The sequence below is a fragment of the Alexandromys fortis genome, unplaced genomic scaffold (genome assembly GCF_014885135.2).
Source record: "Alexandromys fortis isolate MF-2015 unplaced genomic scaffold, M_Fortis_MF-2015_v1.1 scaffold_323, whole genome shotgun sequence".
Taxonomy (NCBI): Eukaryota; Metazoa; Chordata; class Mammalia; order Rodentia; family Cricetidae; genus Alexandromys; species Alexandromys fortis.
In genome coordinates this window covers 88,991-111,194 of record NW_026068278.1, presented here as the reverse complement: position 1 = coordinate 111,194, position 22,204 = coordinate 88,991, and the positions used below count along the sequence as shown (strand labels likewise).

At 39.9% G+C, this 22,204-nt stretch overlaps 1 pseudogene and 2 gene segments (V, D, J or C); all 3 read left to right on the top strand.

Moving 5' to 3' along the window:
- The first annotated feature begins 472 nt into the window (after positions 1-472).
- On the top strand, positions 473-1,048 carry LOC126494677 (Ig heavy chain V region MC101-like). The segment is given in 2 exon segments: positions 473-554; positions 639-1,048. Coding segments are annotated over 2 exon segments (456 nt in total).
- An 11,228-nt stretch (positions 1,049-12,276) lies between these two features.
- LOC126494676 (Ig heavy chain V region 6.96-like) lies at positions 12,277-12,750 on the top strand (annotated as a pseudogene).
- Positions 12,751-21,398: 8,648 nt separating this feature from the next.
- Positions 21,399-21,953, top strand: LOC126494675 (Ig heavy chain V region PJ14-like). The segment is given in 2 exon segments: positions 21,399-21,444; positions 21,532-21,953. Coding segments are annotated over 2 exon segments (468 nt in total).
- The last annotated feature ends 251 nt before the right edge of the window (positions 21,954-22,204 follow it).

The window sequence follows — 22,204 nt, the reverse complement described above, 5'->3', positions numbered from 1 at the left end:
TTTTAGACAAGTGATCAGAATAAGAATAATTTCACTGACACCAGAGAATAAATGTTAAGTCATTCATTAAAATAGGGTTTCTGATGACCTGTTTCATCAGAGGTCCAATTGCATACTGAATTCTTGCTGCAATTTATAAAGATATAAAAATGCATTTAGGATGTAGTACTCTGTTCTGCCTGCACTGTGTGAATGTGGACTCACTTAGTATAAACACTCCCATGTTTTGCTGGTCAGTTCTGCACAGTGTGATTCATACTAATTCCCATTTGTCATGGTTTGGAAACACAGACAATAACAAGAAAATGTTCCTGAGTTCCCATGTTAAAATCCTCTAAGAAACATAGGACAAATATCATTCACATGAGGGAAGTGGAAACCAAGTCCTGTGCTTTCTTTTATCTCCTCAAGAACCTTCCTCAATGCAAAGCAGCCCTCAGGCTCACTATAAAAGCCCAGGCCCAGCTGAGAGGCCCCATCTCCTTCTCACTGGAGCTTCCAGCAAAGCATGGCTGTCCTGGTGCTGCTCCTCTGCCTGGTGACATTTCCAAGTTGTAAGTGTTTCAGGGTTTCAGGAGAGGGACCCAGGCATGTCACCTATCTGATTTATGATTGATCATGATGTTGCTTGTCTCCAGGTGTCTTTTCTCAGGTACAACTGAAGGAGACAGGACCTGGCCTGGTGCAGCCTTCACAGACCCTGTCTCTCACCTGCACTGTCTCTGGATTCTCATTAACCAGCTATCATATGCACTGGATTCGCCAGCCTCCAGGAAAGGGACTGGAGTGGATGGGAATAATATGGAATGGTGGAAGCACAGATTATAATTCAGCTCTCCAGTCCCGAATCACCATCAGCAGGGACACCTCCAAGAGTGAAGTCTTCTTAAAACTGAACAGTCTGCGCACTGAAGACACAGCCATATATTACTGTGCCAGAGACACAGTGAGGAAACTCCAATTTGAGCCTACACAAAAAAACAACCAGACATCTGGGACCAGCAGAGGGCACTATGAACCAACAGGGACTCCCGAAAAACAAAAGTAAGGTTCACTCTAGAGGCTAAGAAGTTCAGAAATAGGCTACATGATTTTGAGTTTTACTAACAGAACTTGTGGTTTCCTCTTCCAGCCAAGCATATTCTGAGGCCCCTCTCATTTGTCATACTATATTCAACCTTCTATGTGATCATAGATCATTTTTTCTACATACTCTCTATGTATTCCAATTGATTCTGATTACCATAAAGAATGGCATCTAATTTAATATATTTTGTGTTGTGGTGAGTGTGTATGTGTTTGTTTGCCAATTGAGATTTTAAAAGGAGTCTGAAATTGTGACACTTGTTGTCTTAAACTTCAATGAAAAGTTGGGAAAATTTTGAATATTTTTAATTTATTCTCTTTGTTTTTGCATGTGATGAAGAAACTGCAGCTTCTCTGTCAAATTCACTTTCTAAGGGTAGATTTGAAAATGAAATATACAATATTTTCTTCTTCTAAACCAAGAAAACTTAAAGGAGTATACTTGGTTATCATTTGTGAAGAGTTCTAATTTTAAACATTTGCATCTTGTCAAAAATTAGTATGCACCTTAATTCTCAAGGAATTATTCCTCTGTAGGCATATTTGCATCCCCTCAATGTACAAAATTCTCGGCTACCAGTGTGCACATTCCATCTGGTGTAAGCTCCATTCCTGCTTCCAAATGTTACCATACCTTCCCATAGCAAATAAGTTTTATGAAAACTGAGTTTCAGTTTGTGATTTGTTGATGGTGTTACTGCTTATGTAGGCTCCCAGAGTTGCTCTATTACTCAGGCATTCTGTGTTGCTGATGATGAAGAGCCTAGTGTCTCATGTGTGAGCTAGAAAAGTGTCATCCTGAGCAGCAATGTTGACTGTGGGCTCCATCTTAATGGATAATCAACTTGAGGCAGCCTCCAAAAGGAAAAGAAAATGTCCTCATCTGAGGCTGAGGCCTCTCTGGAAACTCTGGCACTGACACCAGTAGTCCAAGATTATGCCTAGAGAACAGACTGACTAGATTATTGGAATCCAAAAATGAGGACACATAACTTGAACTGAACAACTCCACATGATGCTTAAAGAAAAGGATCCATTGTTAGGTTACCTTGACTCAAGCCAAGGAGCAGCCAAAACCGGTCATGGGAAACATGATTAACAGGCCAAATCTATTAAACAAAGTTATTGGATAAAATATGTTAACATCAAGAGCTCCAATTTCCAGTGACTTCAGTTTTTACCAAAAACATGCATGACATGTTAGTGATATGCTAATACAATGTACAAATGGACGTTCCATAGACCATACTCAAGTAAGAAAATGACTGACCAAATAACTGAAGACAGAAATCCACTATTCTAAAGTGTGGCAGAGGTATCAATAATGCATGGAGATACCCTTGGAATTTCTCCTCTTTATCATGTCCTCTCATTGTTTCTAGAGTTACAAATAAAAGAGGCACACAGACGACATGAGTGTAGAAACCTGGCACACACTTTATCATCCAAAACACAAGAGATAGGGTTTATAGCATGTGTGTTTGATAGTGTAACCAAACTGACATGTGACATAGGTTCCTGTGATATTTTTCCCTAATTCTGACATATGAACAATTACCACCTTAGTGAGAAGTGTCAAGTAAGTAAATGTAAATGACTATTTTATAAAACATGTGTAGGTTTTTTTGTGAAATGATTATATAAAATAAGTGATGGACCCTACCAGTTCTCAGTCAGTCAGGCTAATGGTCTCAGATCAATTGAAGCCTGGTAGCTTCAAATCTGACATTATATTTTCCTACTTTAAATCAGATTATATGCATTCTTACTATTAAGTTGTTTGAGTAATTAATAAATGTATTCATTATTTACTTAATGGTAAAATTTAAAACTTTGAGACTGCTAAAATATTCTAATTAATCAGACAGACTCCATAAATTTGGTAAATAGTTGATCCACATTATAGTAATGAAATTAAGAGTTTAATAATTATATGATACACATTTTTTTACCTTTTAGATTTAAAGTTTAAATAAAGTAACCCATAATCTAATAGTGCAAAACAGAAACATGGATTTGAGTTGACATTTAACAAGAATCCTCAGTAGAGCACTGTGCGAGCTAATACTACCATACATAGGTGCCGTAGGATATCCTCCAGCCAGTAGTTATCCGCCCACTAGGGTGTGGTCTCTTATACTATTTATGCCGATGTAGAGCATGCATTTGGCTTCTTTTCTGGCTGTGGGATTCGTTTTCTAATCTCTGTTCTACCAGAGGGTTCTGATTTATAAGTCTACCCTTAAATAAATAAACATCTATTTCTCAGTTCTGAGCTAGTGTGGGATTTTGTTTAAGTGTCCTTCATCTGGTGCCCATGTGGTTTTGGACACCATACCTACCATGTGGATAGCCTAACATCATAGCCAGTACACTGCCTAAGCAGTCTCCCAACCCTGCCTGTTTGACTTGTTTTTACCTAAGAAGCTTTTTGTAGAACCCCACCACAGCAGAGCTTACTGCGTGCGGCAACTTGGAAATTTCCCAAACACAAGCACAAATTCCTCATTTCCTGGTGCAGTGCCCTGGCGCAGTTCCCTGTCACGTGGTGATTTGTACAGCTTCTGCTTTCTGCTCCCTGCCCAAGAGTTTTGGGTTTCTTAGTACATGTATAGAATTGATTTAATTGTTTTTAATTTGTCTAGCAAAGCATATTTCTCAGTATTTAACCAACATCAAGCCAGGAAACTAAAGTAGCTCAGGATCGTTCCTGTCATCACCATGAATTTCCACCCAAGACATCTGCTGTAAAATAAAGATTATAGTTTACTGGATCGCATAACATATGCTATGTGGATAAAATGGAAGACTATAGTAATATAGAAATTTTAGTAACTTTTTTGCTAATATGGTTTGTATTATGTGAGGCTTATATGGTTATGGTGATAGTTCAATCTATTGGGTATTGGGACTCAGTTTTTTTTTCCTTCATATTCTATCATTCAGGAAGAATATGACAATTTTAAGAATGATACAGTCTTTACAGATTAGTAATGAACAGCTAATTGACAGGATTAATATCATCGAAAATCAAAAGTTATCTGAAAAATTAATACTATTAAAAATATGACATTAATTTGACAGACAAAATGAATCCATGTCTAAGAATACTGAGAAGTTATCTAAAAGAATTCATACTTTTGAATTTGACAGTCAAAATTTGTTAAAAAGTTATGTTAGCAGATGGAATTTCTCTCCACGATGGAAATCTGCATACTATTCAAGTAATGTTGAAAAAATAAGATGTTATCTTTAAAGGGGAAACATCAGATCTTGGAATCACATATGCAGAATGAGGGCCAGAGGCTAGGTGCCTCAATGAAATCACTAGAAATATATAGAGGCCACGAAATTCAGGCTTTACAAAAGGCAAAAGTAAAAAGATTTAAATAATTGATGAAATTATTGCAACTGATGAACAGAGAAAGAAGGCACAAGCTGTTGGAGCCAGCAGCTGTCAGAGATGACTTACCCAGGATTCTAGCTTCCTACCCTGTGATCTATACTGACAAAGCATCACGTTCTAAAGGCCCAAAAGGATCCAAAGAAGGTAGATGGATACTTGTAGAAATGAACATTATAAAAGAAATTAAGCAAGATGTTGTAACTTATGGCTTGCATTCTGCATTTGTTAGGGAGATGATAAAGACATGGTCTTCTAGCATCAGAGCAATGCCACATGCTTGGATTCAGTTAGTTTCAGCATTCCTGGATGATGGGCCTCGATTAATGTTTAGAATTTATTTCAGGAAAGAAGCAAAAATATTGGAACCACAGGATAAAGCAAAAGGCCTTGAGACTTCCCAAGATCAAATTCTTGGTGAAAGCACTTATGCTGACCCACAGGTTCAAGCTCTTTATGATGAACAAATCTTGTCCCTATGCCACAAAGCAGCCTTAAATGCTTGTACAGGGTTCAAAAACTAAGAAAACAAATGGAATCATATACCAGGGTTAAACAGGGCCAGAGAGAAACCTTTACTGACTTTTTACAAAGGTTAACTAAGGCTGTACAAATAGGAGTAATCGACCCAAATGTAAGATGAGTACTTATTGAATATCTGGCTTTTGAAAAAGTCAACTTAGAATCCAGAAATTTACTTGGGCCTTTAAAGGTTAGATCAGCACCAATGGATGAATGGATCCTGCATGCCATGAACATTGAGACATTTGACTATAATACTGAATCTTGGGTAGGAGAAGCAATTTCCAAAGGAATGAAAAGACATGAAAATACTAAATGTTTTAATTGTGGTAGAACAGGACATCTGAGAAGGAGTTGTAGGCTAGGAATTCCTTGGAATAATATCTCCTCTGGGAATGGCAATAAAAGGATGACTCAGCATTCCGGTATATGTAGAAGGTGGGGCAAAAACCGACATTGGACCAATGAATTCAGATCAACAAAAGACAGAAAAGGCAACCTGATATCAACAGCAAACTCCTTGGGGGGGGGGTGTCTCTCAGGCCCCCAAGCCAAAAATGGCCCAGTCATTCCCAGTAACAGTGGAGGACATGTCTCACCAGGAAAATTAAAAAAATCTTCTGGAAAAGACCATACCAATCTAAATGATGCCATAAACATGAAGCATAAGTCAAAAATTCCAATAGGAAATAGGAAATGTATATTCTGGCACACTTCTGTAAATGATCAAAGACTAAAGATTAGAGTGTGTATAAATGGCATTGTAATTGTTGGTTTAATAGACATATGTGAGGATGTGAGTATCATTACTCCATAATCTTACATCCAAATTGCCCTCTTTAAGAGGCAGATGCATAATTACTAGGAATTGGAACCATACCATATCTCAATTAAACACAGAACAGAGTGGTTGACTGTATTGGTCCAGAAGTTCAAAGAGGGAAGCTGAAAATAAAACAATAGAAAGAATCAATGAGAAAAGGGAAGCATAACAACAAACAAAGGAAATCCAGAGAACTTTCAGGTCCTATTTCAAAAACCCGCACTCTACAAAATGGAAAACTTGAAGGAAATAGACAATTCTCTGTATAAATATGACTTACAAAAATTGTCAGGACCAGATAAGCAAAATAAATATACTTAAAGCTGTTAAAGAAATATAAGTCTCCTCCACCCAAAAAAAAAAAGACCAGTACCTGATGGTTTCAATGCAGAATTCTACAAAATTTTCAAAGAAGAACTAAGACCAATATTCCTTGAATTGTTCCACAGAATAGAAATAGAAAGAACATGGCAAAACACTTTTTATGATGTTATAATTACCCTGATAGCCAGACTGTACAGAGGCATTAGTAAGAAATATAAACAGTCATCAAAAGTCTCCCAAGCAAAAAAAAGATCAATACCTGATGTTTCAATGCAGAATTCTACAAGATTTTCAAAGAAGAACTAAGACAAATATTCCTTGAATTGTTCCACACAATAGAAATAGAAAGAACATGACCAAACACTTTTTATGATGTTATAATTACCCTGATATTCAGACCCTACAGAGGCATTAGTAAGAAAGAGAATTACCGATGAAACTCACTCATGAAAATTGTTGCAAAAATACTTAATAAAATCATGGTAAATTTCTTACTTAGCTTTTCTAGAATTGTAGTGAGGAGGTGAGCAGGCCTGTTTTTCATCCTGCCTGACTCCCTCGTGGTTAGATTTACACCTGAAATAATTACATGGAAACTGTATTCATTTAAACACTGCTTGGCCCATTATATCTAGGCTCTTCTTGGGTAACTCTCATATCTCAATTAACCCATTTCTAATAATCTGTGTAGCACCATGAGGAGGTGTCTTACCAGGAAAGATTCAGCATGTCTGACCTGGAGGCTGGCTCCATAGCGTCTGACCTCATTGCCTTCTTCTTCCCAGCATACTGTTCTGTCTACTCCACCCACCTAATTTTCTGTCCTATCAAAGGGTCAAGGCAGTTTCTTTATTAACCAATGAAAGTAACACATAGACATAATTTTCTTCCTCCATCACAGGATCATGAAGCATATGCTCAATATCCTTTGTTTTCACAGCTAGTATCCACTTAAGTGTGAGTACATATCATGTTTATATTGCTGGGTTTGGATTAACTACATCAAGATGTATTTTTTCTAGTTCCATCCATTTGAATGCAACTTTCTTTTATATCTTTAAAAATATGCATTTAATTTTAGTCTTTAATTTTTCTTATTAATTTTTTTTACTGATTTTATTGATTTATACATTTTTTCTCTGCTCACCTCTCTTCCTTTCACCTCCACTTCAACCCTCTCACAATTTACTGAGGACATCTTGTCTTTTTCTACTTTCCATGCAGATTAGATACATATATGTCTCTCATAGGTCCTCATCAATCTGACTACAAGGCAAGACCTGGTGTAGGAGTTACCTCTGTTTATGTGTTGCTTTGATTGGTTAATGAATAAAAAAAAACTGCCTTGGCCTTTTAATAGGGCAGAACTTAGGTAGTTGGGAAAAACAGAACTGAATGCTGAGAGGAAGAAAGCAGAGAGGGGAGAGATGTCATGGAACCACCAGAGTCATACATGTAGAATGTCTCCCGGTAAGCCACTGCCATGTGACAATATACAGATTAATAGAAATGGGTTAAATCAAGATGGGAAAGTGAGCCAATAAGAGGCTAGAGCAAATGGCTCAGGCAGGGTTTTAATTCATACAATATCTGTGTGGTTATATCGAGGCTAAGCTAGACAGGTGGCAGGGAGGAACAAACAGGTCCTCCTCTCTACAACAGGTACCCTCCCCTCTATGGCTTAAGGGTTTAGCTGGGGTCATCCTAGTGTATTCCTGAGAATTTCTCTAGTTACAGGTTTCTTGCTAGTGCAATAATGGCTCCCTCAATCAAAATATCTCCTTCATTTCTCTCATCTCTGCCTTTCCTCCATCTAAACTAACCCATTTCCTCAAATTCTTCCCCCTCTCCCTTTATCCCCTCAGCATGAATGTGGAATCACTTAATGTTTTCATCCAAAGTCTGCACAGTGTGAATCATACAATTTCCTATTTATATGCATGTGAGAATCTAGACAGTGTCAGAAAAATGTTACTCATCTTTTTATCTCCAGGTCATCTAAGAAACTCAAGGGCAATTCTAAGAAACCCAAGGGAAAAGTGCAAGCCATGCCCAGTGCTTCCCTTTATCCTCTCAGAAACCTCCCTCAATGCAAAGCAACCCTCCTGCTCATACTAAAAGCCCAGGCCTAGCTGACTGGCCCCTCTCCTTCTCACTAGCATCTCCAGTAGGTGCTGCTCCTCTGCCTAGGAACCTCTGCAAACTGTAAGTGTTTCAGGAATGAGACCTGGGCATATCATCTGTGGGATGTATGAATCATGAAGATTGTACTTATTCCTAGGTGCCCTGTCCCAGGGACAGCTGAAGGAATAAGCCCCTGACCTAGTACAGCCCTCACAGACCCTGTCCCTCACTTGAACTCTCAGTGGATTCTCATTAACTAGTTATGGTATAAGCTGTATCTGCCAACTTCAAGGAAAGTGTCTGAAGTGGATGTGAAAAATATAGAGTGGTGGAAGGACAAATTATAATTTAGTTCTCAAATCCCAAGTCAACATCAGCAGGGACACTTGCTGTTGCACAAATTCTAATTGTTCTTAGTGGTAAAAATCCTGAATCAGCTATTTGGGGCAAAAACTGAAGGATCAGAAAAGAAGAGTATTCAGTCAGTAGAGAGTTCTCACCTCTACCAATGCTCAGACCAACTGGGCAAGATTCTGTCTCTACAAATCCTCTGACTGAATGCTGTCTCTCCAAAATCTCAGACTGACTCTCAGACTGAATCCTCAGACTGCATCTGCGTTCTTATCTTCTCCTCTCTCATATTCCTCTCTCTGCCCATTCAAGTCACTCCTATATCTGTTTCTCTGGTGCTGAGATTAAAGGCATATAATCCCAGGTGATGGGATCAACTTTGTATGAGCTCTGTTTCTAATTTACACAAATTCAGTCTCTTGTAGTCCAGGGTAGGTTTGCACTCACAGAGATCTGTCCATTTCTATCTTCCTAGTGCTGGGATTAAAGGTTTGTGGCATCACTGCCTGGCTTCTATGGCTAACTAGTGGCCTAGCTCTGCACTCTGATCATCAGGAAACTTTATTTGTTAGATCACAAACAAAATATCACTACACCTCTGTAGCTACGTTTTCATAAAACTGAAAAATCTCCAACCTTTGGACACAGCCATGTATTACTGTGCCAGATACACAGTGAGAGAACTCCAGTGTGAGCTTGGACAGAAACCTATATACTCAGACCAGCAGGGGATGCGGAGGAGCCACAGCTTCTCCCAGAAACAGTGGTCTTATGGAATATGCTACATTTCCAACTGTTTGATGTCATAACATTTGTTTTATTTCTTTTATTCAAGTAAATCTTCTAGAGTACCCTTTACTTGTGATAGCCTATTAATCTTGTTTTTTCATTACACATTAAACATCTGTGTTGCCCCACAATCCTCTAGGATTCCTAATTGCTCCTTGTCAAACAAATCAGTACATTAATTAGATAGGTAGATAGATGATAGATGATAGATAGATAGATAGATAGACAGACAGACAGACAGACAGGAGTATGAAATTATGAAACTTTTTAAGACAGCTTTGTAAAAATTTTGAATAATCTATCATTCATCCTCTTTATTTTTAAACTTGTGAGAGAAAAAGCACAACTTCCTTGAATTGATGTTACTTCTCAAAATTACTTAAAAAAGGAACCATCCAGTGGGGCTGATCTATTGGGAGCTCACCAAGGCCAGCTGGACTGTGACTGAAAAAGCATGGGATAAAACCGGACTTTCTGATCATGGCGAACAATAAGGACTGATGAGAAGCCAAGGTCAATGGCAAGGGGTTTTGATCCTACTTCATGATCCGGCTTGGTGGGAGCCTAGCCAGTTTGGATGTTCAACTTCCTAGACATGGACAGAGGGGGGAGGTCCTTGGACTTTCCACAGGGCAGGGAACCATGACTGCTCTTTGGCTTGGAGAGGGAGGGGGAGAGGAGTGGGGGGGGGGGAGAGGAGTGGGGGGAGGGGGAGAAGAGTGGGGGGAGGGGGAGAATAGTGGGGGGAGAGGGAGGGAAATGGGAGGCTGGGAGGAGGCGGAAACTTTTTTTCCTATTCTCAATAAAAAAAATAAAAATAAAAAAAGAAGAAAAAAAAGTATTGCTAGTTTATAATATAAAAAAAAAGGAACCGTCCACAGTTTCCTACTTCTAAACTAATAGGACCTTGATAAAAGCGTATAGTTGTTATAACTGTTGCATGATTATATTTTTGAACATTTGCATTTTGGTAAACATTAGCACATTAAAGTCAAAGCTAATGGTTCATTTACAGGCACACTGTGCAACTCAGACCACAAAATTCTCAGCCACAAATACGCACATCCTTGCAGACATCAGCTGTGGTCCCTGGTCCATAACTCTTCCGCCCATAGCATAGCAGCTGAGTTTTCTGATTTTCACAGTTTGGTGTTTTTGTTAGTGCTTTTGTTGCTCCCATAATTATTCCTCTGCACTCTCTGGGTTTCTGATGTTGTTGTTGTTTTCTGTTCTGACTCCTGTTTTGTAGGCGTGGTACTAGAATGGAAATCCAGACAGAAAAAGACATCTTAAGTGAAGGACAAGAAGGAAAAAGCACAGGGTAATACTGAGGTTGTGAAAGGATAGAAATGAGCTGAGAGGGTAGAAAGCATGAAAATTTGGGAAAATAAAAATAAAGTCTTCTGTAAATAAAAAAATTGATGCAAAAGTTTTAGTGCATTACAAAATGCATTAAATGTCCCCATTATGCTGACTTTATAAATATGTAGAAATAAAAACTGACCTAAGACATCATGAAGACACCCATGTGTTGCCTCGTATTGAGATGGGAAAGGGAAGGGAAGAGTGGGGAGTAAAAAGTGATCACAGGGAGAAATTCGGGATGCAAACAATTGAGTGCTTCAAATACAAACTTGTCTCCATAGCAACCACTGAGAGGAAGACAGATGGTGACAAGAAACATCACCTTTGCAAACTTCCTGAGGCTTGCAGGCAGCATCACTGAGAACTGAGTAAAATTCTCCCTCCTTTTGCTCTTCAACTGAACCTTGGGAGCTCAGTCCAGTGCTCTAATATGGGTCTCTGTCTCCATCGCCATCTGTTACCTGACGAAGGTTCTTTGGTGATATTCAAGATAGTCATCAGTCTGACTAAGGGATCAGCAAGGAAGTCAGGAACACGAGGGGCTGGTTCACCCACTGAGACAGTGTTCTTCAGCTAATGGGAGCTCACCAACCCCAGCTAGACCGGGAATGAATGGGCATAAGATCAAACTGGAGCCTCTGAATGTGGCTGACAATTGGAGCAGACTGAGGGGCCAATGATAACCGCACTGGCATCTACTGCATGTACTGGCTTTTTGGAATCCTGTTCTCTTTGGATGCATACCTTCCTAAGTCTGGATGTAGGGGGGAAGGCCTTGGACTTCCAACAAGGCAAGGTGCCTTGACCTCTCTTAGGACTGGAGGACGTGGGTGAAGGGAGAGGGAAGTTGGAGGGGGAGGGAGTAGGAGGAGGAGAGGAAGTGGGAATTTTGATTGGTATTATTAATAAAGTAATAAAAAAGAAGAAAAAAGAACTGAGTAAAATTCAGTAACATCTCAAGTATTCCTATCACAGTGAAGGAGTTCTACTTAGAGGGGGTGTGACCCTATACAAGATTCTCCTCAGGAAGAAGCCATGTGCAGCAGAGACAGAGGAAAAGACAGAGCTAATATCTAGAAAAACAGCTGTGTGTGGAGCTTTTTAATTTCACATTGATCCTAAAGAGGCATGACAGTGTGGAAACACAACATTTTCTATGCATATGGTGAAAGGGGAAATAAATAAAGTGGTGAATCCCTAACAAGAAAAATGTGTACACAGAGCTACATTAATGCTTCAATATCATTAATTGTCATCACTGTATATGATGTCTTTTTTGTGTATATGATGTCTTATATCTGCTCTGAGTCCTGCCTTCTACCCATGTCCACCTACAGAGCCTGTTATGGGAGAAAGATATGCAAATAAGGCTTCTTTGTGCCCATAAAATTCAGCCCTGTCCTGACCCTGCAGCTCTGGTAGAGGAGACCAGCCCTGGATTCCCAAGTCCTCCCAGTCAGGGTTCAACATTGAACAAAGGACATTCACCATGGACTTACGGCTCATATTGGTTTCCTTTGTTCTTATTTTAAAGGGTAATTCATAACGATGAGATACTGTGTATTGTGTGGACATGAGAAAGAAAAAAATGTCTTCTGTGTCAGTTTTCTAACCTGAATTCTTTGTGTTTACAGGTGTCCAGTGTGAGGTGCAAATGCTGGAGTCTGGGGGAGGCTTAGTGCAGCCTGGAAAGTCCCTGAAACTCTCCTGTGCAGCCTCTGGATTCACCTTCAGGGATTATTACATGGACTGAGTCCGGCAGGCTTCCGGGAAGACTTTGGAGTGGGTTGCAACCATTAGCAGTGGTGGTGGTAACACCTGGTATACCGACGTTGTGAAGGGCCGGTTCACAATCTCCAGAGACAATGCCAAAAACACTCTGTACCTGGAAATGAACAGTCTGAGGTCTGAGGACACAGCCATGTATTACTGTGCAAGAAACACAGTGAGTGAATGCTACTGAGAACTCAGACAAAAACACCCCTGTGGGTTGTTTCCAGGTTCTGGCTATTACAAATAATACTGCTATGAACATAGTTGAACAAATGCTTTTGTCATTTGATAGGGCATCTCTTGGGTATATACCCAAGAGTGGTATTGCTGGGTCCAGGGGTAAGAATGGATGAAGAAAGTGTGGAATATATACACATTAGAGTACTATGCTGAGGTAAAAAATAATGACTTCTCGAATTTTGCATGCTAATGGATGGAAATAGAAAACACTATCCTGAGCGAGGTAACCCAGACCCAAAAAGATGAACATGGGATGTATTCACTCATAATTGGTTTCTAGCCATAAATAAAGGTCACGGAGTGTATACCTGGTGAACCTAAAGAAGCTAAAGAAGAAGGTGAACCCAAGAAAAAACATATAGTTATCCTCTTGGCTAAGGGAAGTAGATAAAATTGCCGGGGACAAAATTGGGATCTTGGGGGTGGGGTGGGTTGGGGATAAGGGGGGACAGGGAGAGAAAAGTAAGAAGGGGAGGATTGGGGGAACTTGGGGAAACAGGAAGATTGGGATAAAGGAAGGTTGGATAGGGGAGCAGGGAAGCACATATCTTAGTTAAGGGAGCCACCTTAGTGTTGGCAAGAGACTTGAACCTAGAGTGGCTCCCAGGAGCCCAAGGCGATGTCCCCAGTTAGTCCCTTGGGAAGCTGAGGATAGGGAACCTGAAATGACCCTATCCTATAGCAATACTGACGAATATCTTTCATATCACCATAGAACCTTCATCTGGTGATGGATGGAGATAGAGACAGAGACCCACACTGGAGCACTGGACTGAGCTCCCAAGGTCCCAATGAGGAGCAGATGGAGGGAGAACACGAGCAAGGATGTCAGGACCACGGGGGGTGCACCCACCCACTGAGACAGTGGGGCTGATCTATTGGGAGCTCACCAAGGCCAGCTGGACTGTGACTGAAAAAGCATGGGATAAAACCGGACTCTCTGATCATGGCGAACAATGAGGACTGATGAGAAGCCAAGGTCAATGGCAAGGGGTTTTGATCCTACTTCATGTTCCGGCTTGGTGGGAGCCTAGCCAGGTTGGATGTTCAACTTCCTAGACATGGACGGGGGGGGGAGGACCTTGGACTTTCCACAGGGCAGGGAACCATGACTGCTCTTTGGATTGGAGAGGGAGGGGGAGAGGAGTGGGAGGAGGGGGAGAACAGTGGGGGAGGCGGAGAAGAGTGGGGGGAGAAGAGTGGGGGAGGGGGAGAAGAGTGGGGGGAGGGGAAGGGAAATGGGAGGCTGGGAGGAGGTGGAAACTTTTTTTTCTTATTCTCAATAAAAAGAAAACTGAAAAAAAAAATGGTAGAGTTACTCTTGGAATTTAGAAAGCAGTATCCCCTTCCATTCTCCTTTTATTCAAGATAACTTTTCTCATTAAATATATCGATTATAGTAAAAAAAAAAAAAAAAAAAAAAAAAAAAAAAAAAACACCCCTGTGGGTAACACAGGACCAGCAGCGGGAGCTGAGAGCACATAGAGATCTGGATCACAGAAGAGCCTGCTCAGAGAAGCATGGAAGACTGGACTTCTCTGTGTCTGCACTGCCTCTTCATATCACACTTAGGGATTTTCTCTACAGATATAGTGTGTAGTAATCCTTGAATGTCCAAATGATTATTCAGATTTCTTTTTCCAGTTGTGTTATGTATGTTTATTATAGTGTTTCTCCTTGTTTCCCTTTATCTCTGTCTGTCTCCCTATCTCTGTCTATGTGTCAGTCTCCTCCCTCTCCCTCTTTCTCTCTCTTAATCATTCTGTCTCACTCCTCTCCATGTACATGTAGGGGGGTTAGAGTGTGTGTGGGTGTGCTGACATTTGATGGATTTTTCTAAAATCTGTATAACTTATTGTGAGACAAATTATATCACTGGGCCTGGTTCTCAATGACTAGATAGTCTAGCTATCCAGCGAGTCCCAGTGAGTGTTCATTCTTCCCATTGCCTATATGGTATACCTGGTTGGCTGCCACACCTATTTTTTAGTTATGGATTCTGAGGTCTGTGTTTAGACCCCACCGGAGCATTCTTGTGTTCAAAAACTTGTTTTCCACAGCTCCATTATAATTACTTTTTTAAATTTAGGATGTGATTTTACCTGAACAAAATGCACATTATCACACAGACCAAAATGATCCTGTTTAGTGACCAGCATAATTTCCTGAAGAAGCTAAAGAAGCTTGTAAACTCTAGAAGATGAAGACAGCTCAGAGCTACATGTGAGTGTTGAAATAGGAGCGTGGGGCTGCATCCACAACACCCCGGCCGCTTGGCTAGCTCATGCCCGAAATAACAACACACAAACTGTATTCATTTAAACACTGCTTGGCCCATGAACTCTAGCCCTTACAGGCTAATTCTCGCACCTGGACTAGCCCATTTCTAATCATTTGTGTAAGCACCCCAAGGTGTGCTTAGCGGGAAGATTCCAGCCTCCGTCCATCCTGGGTCGGAGCTGCCTGGGAGAACAGAGCTTGGCATCTCTGCTCCAGAGAGCAGAGCTATTGAGTCTCTCTGGGAGCAGAGCAGAGTCTGACCTCACTTCCTGTTCGTCCCGCATCCTATTCTGTTTACTCCTCCCACCTATGTTTTAACCTATCAGGGCCAAGGAGTTTCTTTATTGCTTAACCAATGAAATCAACAGATTGATATATGACACTCCCACATCATGTGAGTCTAGTGGACTCTGTGGTATCTGTTTATCTCCGTGAGCACTACACTCCCCCCACACAAACATAAACCCCTAAATAAAACAGTGTATTTTTTAAAAAAGAAAAATTCTCATTCAATGCTGTGATTTGGCCCAATGGTCTAGTTCTTGTGTAATGTATATGAGACCTTGATTAAGATGGTAATATTTTAAAATATATTTATCATTTTTTATTAAAAAATACTATGTTTGAAGCATCAGTACTCCCCTACTCTTGATATCATCCTGGCTATATTCTGTTAAACCATTGGCCAATTGCACCTTCTTTATTAACCAATAAAAGCAACACATAGACAGAAAGACTTCCTACTCCATGCATGGCCGGGTATCACAAGTGGCTAGAATGATTGATCAGTGAGTCCCAGTGATTATGCTGTCTCCACATCCCATGAATGGGAAAACTTGTTGGCTGCTGCACAGCTTCTTTGTAGCCTTGCAGTCTTGAGCTCCTAGTTAAGATCCCAGTAGAAGATTCGGCTTCAGCAAGAACCTGAACTGCAGAGCAATTTCCACTGACCCACTTAAGTTGCATTTTAAATTTAGTGTGTACTCAGACTTGAACAACATAAAAACTATCATACAAGGCAGAACTGATTCTGTGGTGGACAGCATCAGATCTGAAAGAAACTAAAGAAACAGGAGATTGTAAACCGTAGATTCAGTTCAGGGCAGTTCATAACCACATGTGAGCCCAGAGGATCCTGTGACCTCTCTTTGTCTCCATGATCACTACATCATTCACACAGAATCACATATGCATAACTCAAAATAATGTATTTACTGGATGGTGGTGGTGCACATCTTTAATTCCAGCACTCAGAAGGCAGCGACATGTGGATCATTTGAGTTCAAGACCAGCCTGGTCTACAGAACCAGTTACAGGACAGCTAGGACTGTTACACAGAGAAACCCTGCCTTGAAAAAAACAACAAAAAGTATTTATTAAAAGAAATACTCATCTATTCTTGGAAGTTAATTTGATGGAAGAGTTCTTGTGTAGTATAAACGCTGTTTTGATTCAAAATGAAACATTTCAAGAATTAATCCCTCATTTTGGTTAATAAATGCTGTGTTTGAATCATCACTTCTCCCTGTTGAATGATAGAACACCTTTTCTCATGTAAAGAACTGTCTCATTTTTCTTATCAAGAAAAATTCATTTCAATCACTTCTCTGAGTTTCAGTCCACAGGACAACACATAGCTCAGGGAACACAGGGTCATCCAGATTAGGATGCAGGAGCAAGAGCGTACTGAGATGTATCAATATTATCAAGCTAAATTATGAATGAACATGTTATTTTAAGTAGAAAGGATGCTATTCCAATAATATGTTGACATACATATATGTTTGCCCTAGTATATATTTCTTTGTGTAGGTTTGTCTCTGTTGTTATATATCTGTCTGTGTTTATGTCTGGGAGTTTGTGTTTGCTTAAGAGAGGTCCATTTTCTCATACTATGTTAATAGCATTACTGAGGTTACCAGAGCATCGTCAGATCCCAGTGCCCATCCCAGGTGTCAGTTGCCCTGGGATACTTGGACTGAGGTATTGACTTTACAGTCAGGGCCTCCTTTCCCATTATAACTGCTCTAAACAAAACCCAGATCCACTTTCTGCATAAGATCCAAAGTGACAATCAGAACATCAATGAGTGAGAGCACAACTCAGCAGCCCCTGCCTTCTTCAGTTTAGTGGGTTGCAGACAATGTGTTTATGATGTCACAGTACATTCTTATTTTCATACCATTTCATTCAAGTGTGTGGTGTTAAATATAAATAGTGAGAATCATGCAAGTTCCATGAATCTTTACAGTACATGATGATTTCATTATTTAATGTACTCTAGATTGTGGATGTGTAGGGATAAGCCCTCCCCTTGGGGGCGGGCTGCCCTCGGGCGTATGTTTACTGATAAATTCGGCGGGCAGAGGCTGTGCGCCCCTTCCCTTCCTTCCTGTCCCCGCCGGGTACTCCACTGGAACCTTGGTTTTGTGAGTCTGGTTTTGTTATTAAACTTGTTCAAATACCTAGTATCATTGGTGCTAATTAATCCAACCGCCACATGGATGGGAGCCACAAGCTGGGAAGGAAGTTTCTTTCTCCTGGCCTCATTTTATTTCTTTGGTTTTATTTGTTTTTCTTAATCCAAATTTTGGAAATTGATGGTCAAAATATTGATCATATACTTTTTTTTTCTGCTGTGTTACATGCAGTCAAAAGAGCAGGGTATCAAGTAGAACTTGGAGAGGCTGATGTTTGTTTTTGAATATTATAATCAAAACATTATTTTCTGATATAAAATGTGATATTTTAAAGAATGGAAGGCTAGGCTATCTGTGAGTTATAGTACTTGCATTCCATCTGGAAGGTATTAAGTCAAGAACCAAGTTCAAAATAAAAAGAAAAATATCAGAATTATATACAGAAAAATATCAGTTCTCACATTAATACACTTAAAACAAGCAATCTTACGACTGGAGGAGGAATGATAGTTCCTAGAGTAGGAAGGGCAGATGAAAGTTTTGGAGTGGGAATAAGTATCCATTGTGTCAGAGGAGTTCTACTCTTGCTTCCCATAACAATCAGCCCGACTTAGGTACGCAGATTCTAAAACTAAGTAACTATAAACTGTGAGTTCAACACATGGAAAGGGAAGTGTTTGAATGAATGCAAACACTAAATAGCACAGTTTATGCTTGCACATGGGTGTACAGTCCACAAGTTGATTCTGAGTGTATTCCTCAGTTGACATCTACCTTATTTTTGAGGGTCTCACACTAAACCTGAAGTTCAGGAGGGTCAGATAGAATGGTGGGATAGCTCCTTTCACTACCTCATCAGTTCTGAGAATATAAGGATAAATCATCACGACCAGCTTCAGAGTTAAGTGCTGAAAATCAAACTGAAACACTCATTCTGTGAGACAGGCACCTTACTACTGAAGAAAATAATGATCAGAAATTATTATATGAAAAAATTATGTCAAAGTTTTAAGAACTCTGTATGAGAAGGTTTGGAGTGAAGTTGCACACCTTTGATTCAGTCACCACATGGTTCAATATCAGCTTAGTCTACATAGGGAGACAAAGCCAACCAGAGTGACCCTGTGAAAAAGAGAGAAAGATAGAAATTCAGTCCCTCTGCTTATGAATAAGCATTTCTACATGTGGGTGTAGTAGTAGGAGTAGTGGGGGTGATGTTGGTGGTAGTGGTGTGTATATGTCTGTGCATGATGTGTGCATCTGTGTCTGTGTATATGTTTTGATGTGTAATTATATGTGTGACCATATCTGTAATTGTGATTCTTTGTGAATGTGAATGTGTGTGTTGCAGAGTGTGGCTGTACCTAAAAGTGTAACTGTATGTGTGACTATGGTTGCAGTTATACACATTGTCACAATTCTCAACCCATTCTCTTATCAGAAAAATCTAAAACTATCCCAGTCTGCTACCTATTGATGTGGTCAGCAACATGGAAAGGAAAGGGTTTGTGTATTCTTAAATATTACAGACCACCACGGAGGAAATTAGGATGTGAAATCAAGACAACCTGAAAGTGGGAACTGAATCAGAGATCACAAATAAACTCAATTCACAGACTTGTTCTCCATGGTTATGCAACCTGCTGCCTTATACAATGCACAATCACCTACCTGTGGATGGTAATCTCTACGTCGATCTGGACACTCTTACATCAGTTATTAATCAAGAAAATGACATCATAGTCTTGCCTGCATACCAATATAATGTAGGTATTTTTTTCCAAATAAGGTCCCTTTTTCCATGATGACTTTAGTTTATATCATGCAAAAAGATTCTGAGAACCATACAAGTGGACAGTCCAGTACTGTTAATTCTACATGACCCACTAAGTGAGTATCCATCTATCCTCTTACATAATTAAACAAATGAATGAATAAACCCTTAAGAATATGAATGCACCTCTAAAATAGAAGATAATAATGAATAATGTGTGACTTTACCATGAATGAATTCCCTTGGAAAATGCTGATTTACCAGTGACTTCCTTCTCGAGAGTCTCATGGAACAAGAGAAACCCAAGAAGTAAGAGAGTATGGAATGTGGATACTAACACTCTGTGGGAGTTTGAATGAAATAGGCCCACATAATATCAAAGGGAATGTCCCTTTTAAGATGAGTGGCATTGGTCGAGTGGGCATGGCCTGACTGGAGGGAAACTGTCACTGTGGAGGGTAGGCTTTGAGGTTTTCTTTGCTCAGGATACTGCCCAGTCTCTCAGTTGACTTCTTGTTCCTTGCAAAATGTTGGACTCTCAGCTATTCCTCCAGCACCATGACTTACTGCACACTGCCATTCTTCTTGCATGATGAGAATGGTCTGAACTTCTGGAGCAGCAGGAAAGCCACTTAAATTATACGGTTTCATTATAACAGTTGTGGTCATGGTGTCTTTTCACAGAAATAGAAACCTGAGTTAGAGAATATCTGTGAAGTAACTAAGGACAAAAAATATTTGAATAAGTGGGTTTATACCTAGTTCCCCAATATAATAAAGAAATGTGCATTTATTTCTGAGATACTCCTTCCCAGATTATTTCCCACAATGAAAATATCAAACAAACACAAAATGAAACATACTAAGCATAATGTCTGAAAAAATCTTTTTATAACCCTGAAACTTTAAAAAACACAGGAGACATTGAAGTCATACTGTACATTATCAGGGCTTTCACAGAATGGCTGTCTCCTTAAAGTGAAGAGCACTTTCTACCACAGCAACTCACAGTAAAAAGTGAAAAGACTATGCATAAAGAAATAATGGACACACATTGTGACGTCTCTAATACCAAGTGAGACAGACATTTCCTGTGTCTTGAAAGGACAGATTAGTTCCAACTCTGCACTTCTCTTCCCTAGTGATCTGCATTAACAAGAGACAAGAAATAAACAGTAGAAACTCTTGTTTTCTATGCCCTGACTATCATTCAAGTCACAGGGTTCCCCAAGTTCATATTGTCCTTCCAGTCCACTTCTTCTCATCACTAAATGTTCTCTATTTTGTTATTACTTCATTGAACATAACCCTCAAATTTGGCTGTATGCTCTTGCTTTTTATGAAGTGTTATGGGTAGCTGAGCTTCCCATCACTTACCAAAGCAACAATCATGTTTAGGAACCCGTGATTTGCTATAAGCTTAGGAGAGTGAAAAAGAAAGATAAAAAAGTACATGGATAGACTGACATAAATCAAAAGGAATGAAAACTAGTATCCAGGTATGATGTTCCTTAGTGAGAAGGTGAAATCTGAGCCTAATTTGATGGAACCTAAATCAGTCTCACAGATTTCATTACAGGTAAACGTGAAATCACATGTATAAAATGTGTGTGAGCTGCTTCCTCACAAGTTTTTTCCTGAGAAGTTATAAGATAGAGACAACTCCACAGACACCAAGAGAAAGAATTTTAAGTAGGTCCTTAAACAGGATTTCTGATCACCAATGATACTTAAATTCTCTACTGGAAGATACAGAGATAAATAAATCCATTGAGAACCTGGTATTCTCCTCTGCCTGCACTGAATGAATGTGGACCTAGTTAATGTAAACACTTGTATGTTTTGCTTCTAAGGCCTGTACATATAACTCTTAATATTTCCTGTTTCTCTGGAATTGGAAATCCAGACAGCATCACAGCAATATTCCTGATATTGAGTATTGAGTACCTCTAAGACACACAAAGCAAATCTTATTTTCCTGGAGGAGGAATTGCAAACACTGCCTGTGCTTCCTTTTATGCACTCTGGGACCTCCCCAATGCAAAGCAGTCTGCAAGCACAGGATGAAATCCAAGACCAAGCTGAGAGGCCCCATCTCCTTCTGACTAGAGCCTCCAACACAGCATGGCTGTCCTGGTTCTGTTCCTCTGCCTGGTGACATTTCCAAGCTGTAAGTGCTTCATCATGGTTTCAGGAAAGGGACTCTGGTTTTTCATCTATGGGTTATATGACTGATGGTGATGTTGCTTGTCCCTAGGTGCCCTGTCCCAGGTACAACTGAAGGAGTCAGGACCTGGCCTGGTGCAGTCCTCACAGACACTGTCACTCACCTGCACTGTCTCTGGGTTCTCATTAACCAGCACTGGTGTACACTGGGTCCGCCAACCTCCAGGAAAGGGTCTGGAGAGGATGGGAGTAATAGCATATAATGGAAATACATATTATAATTCAGCTCTTCAGTCCCGAATCAGCATCACTAGGGACACCTCCAAGAGCCAAGTTTTCTTAAAACTGAACAGTCTGCAAATTGAGGACACAGCCATGTATTACTGTACCATAGACACAGTGAGAGAACTCCAGTGTGATCCTGTACAAAAACCTCCACATGAAGACGCTCAGGACCAGCAGGGGGCAATGTGGTCCTACATGGTCTTCCAAGAGCCTTATGTGGTTGCTTAATAAGATAAGAAGTTCCAGACTATGCTGCATGAGAATATGTTTCAGTGTTAGAATCTGTGTTTTCCTCTTCCAAAGACAAAAAAAAAAGAAAAAAGAAAAAAGAACAATCTTCAGAGTCATCTCTTCACTGTCATAGTCTAATAAACTTCCTATTTGTTCATTATAACAAACAGCTTTTCCCACAAACCCTGTAAGCTAACAACCTGCTTCTTGTTATTAGATAGAATAACATATAACTTTATATATTTTAC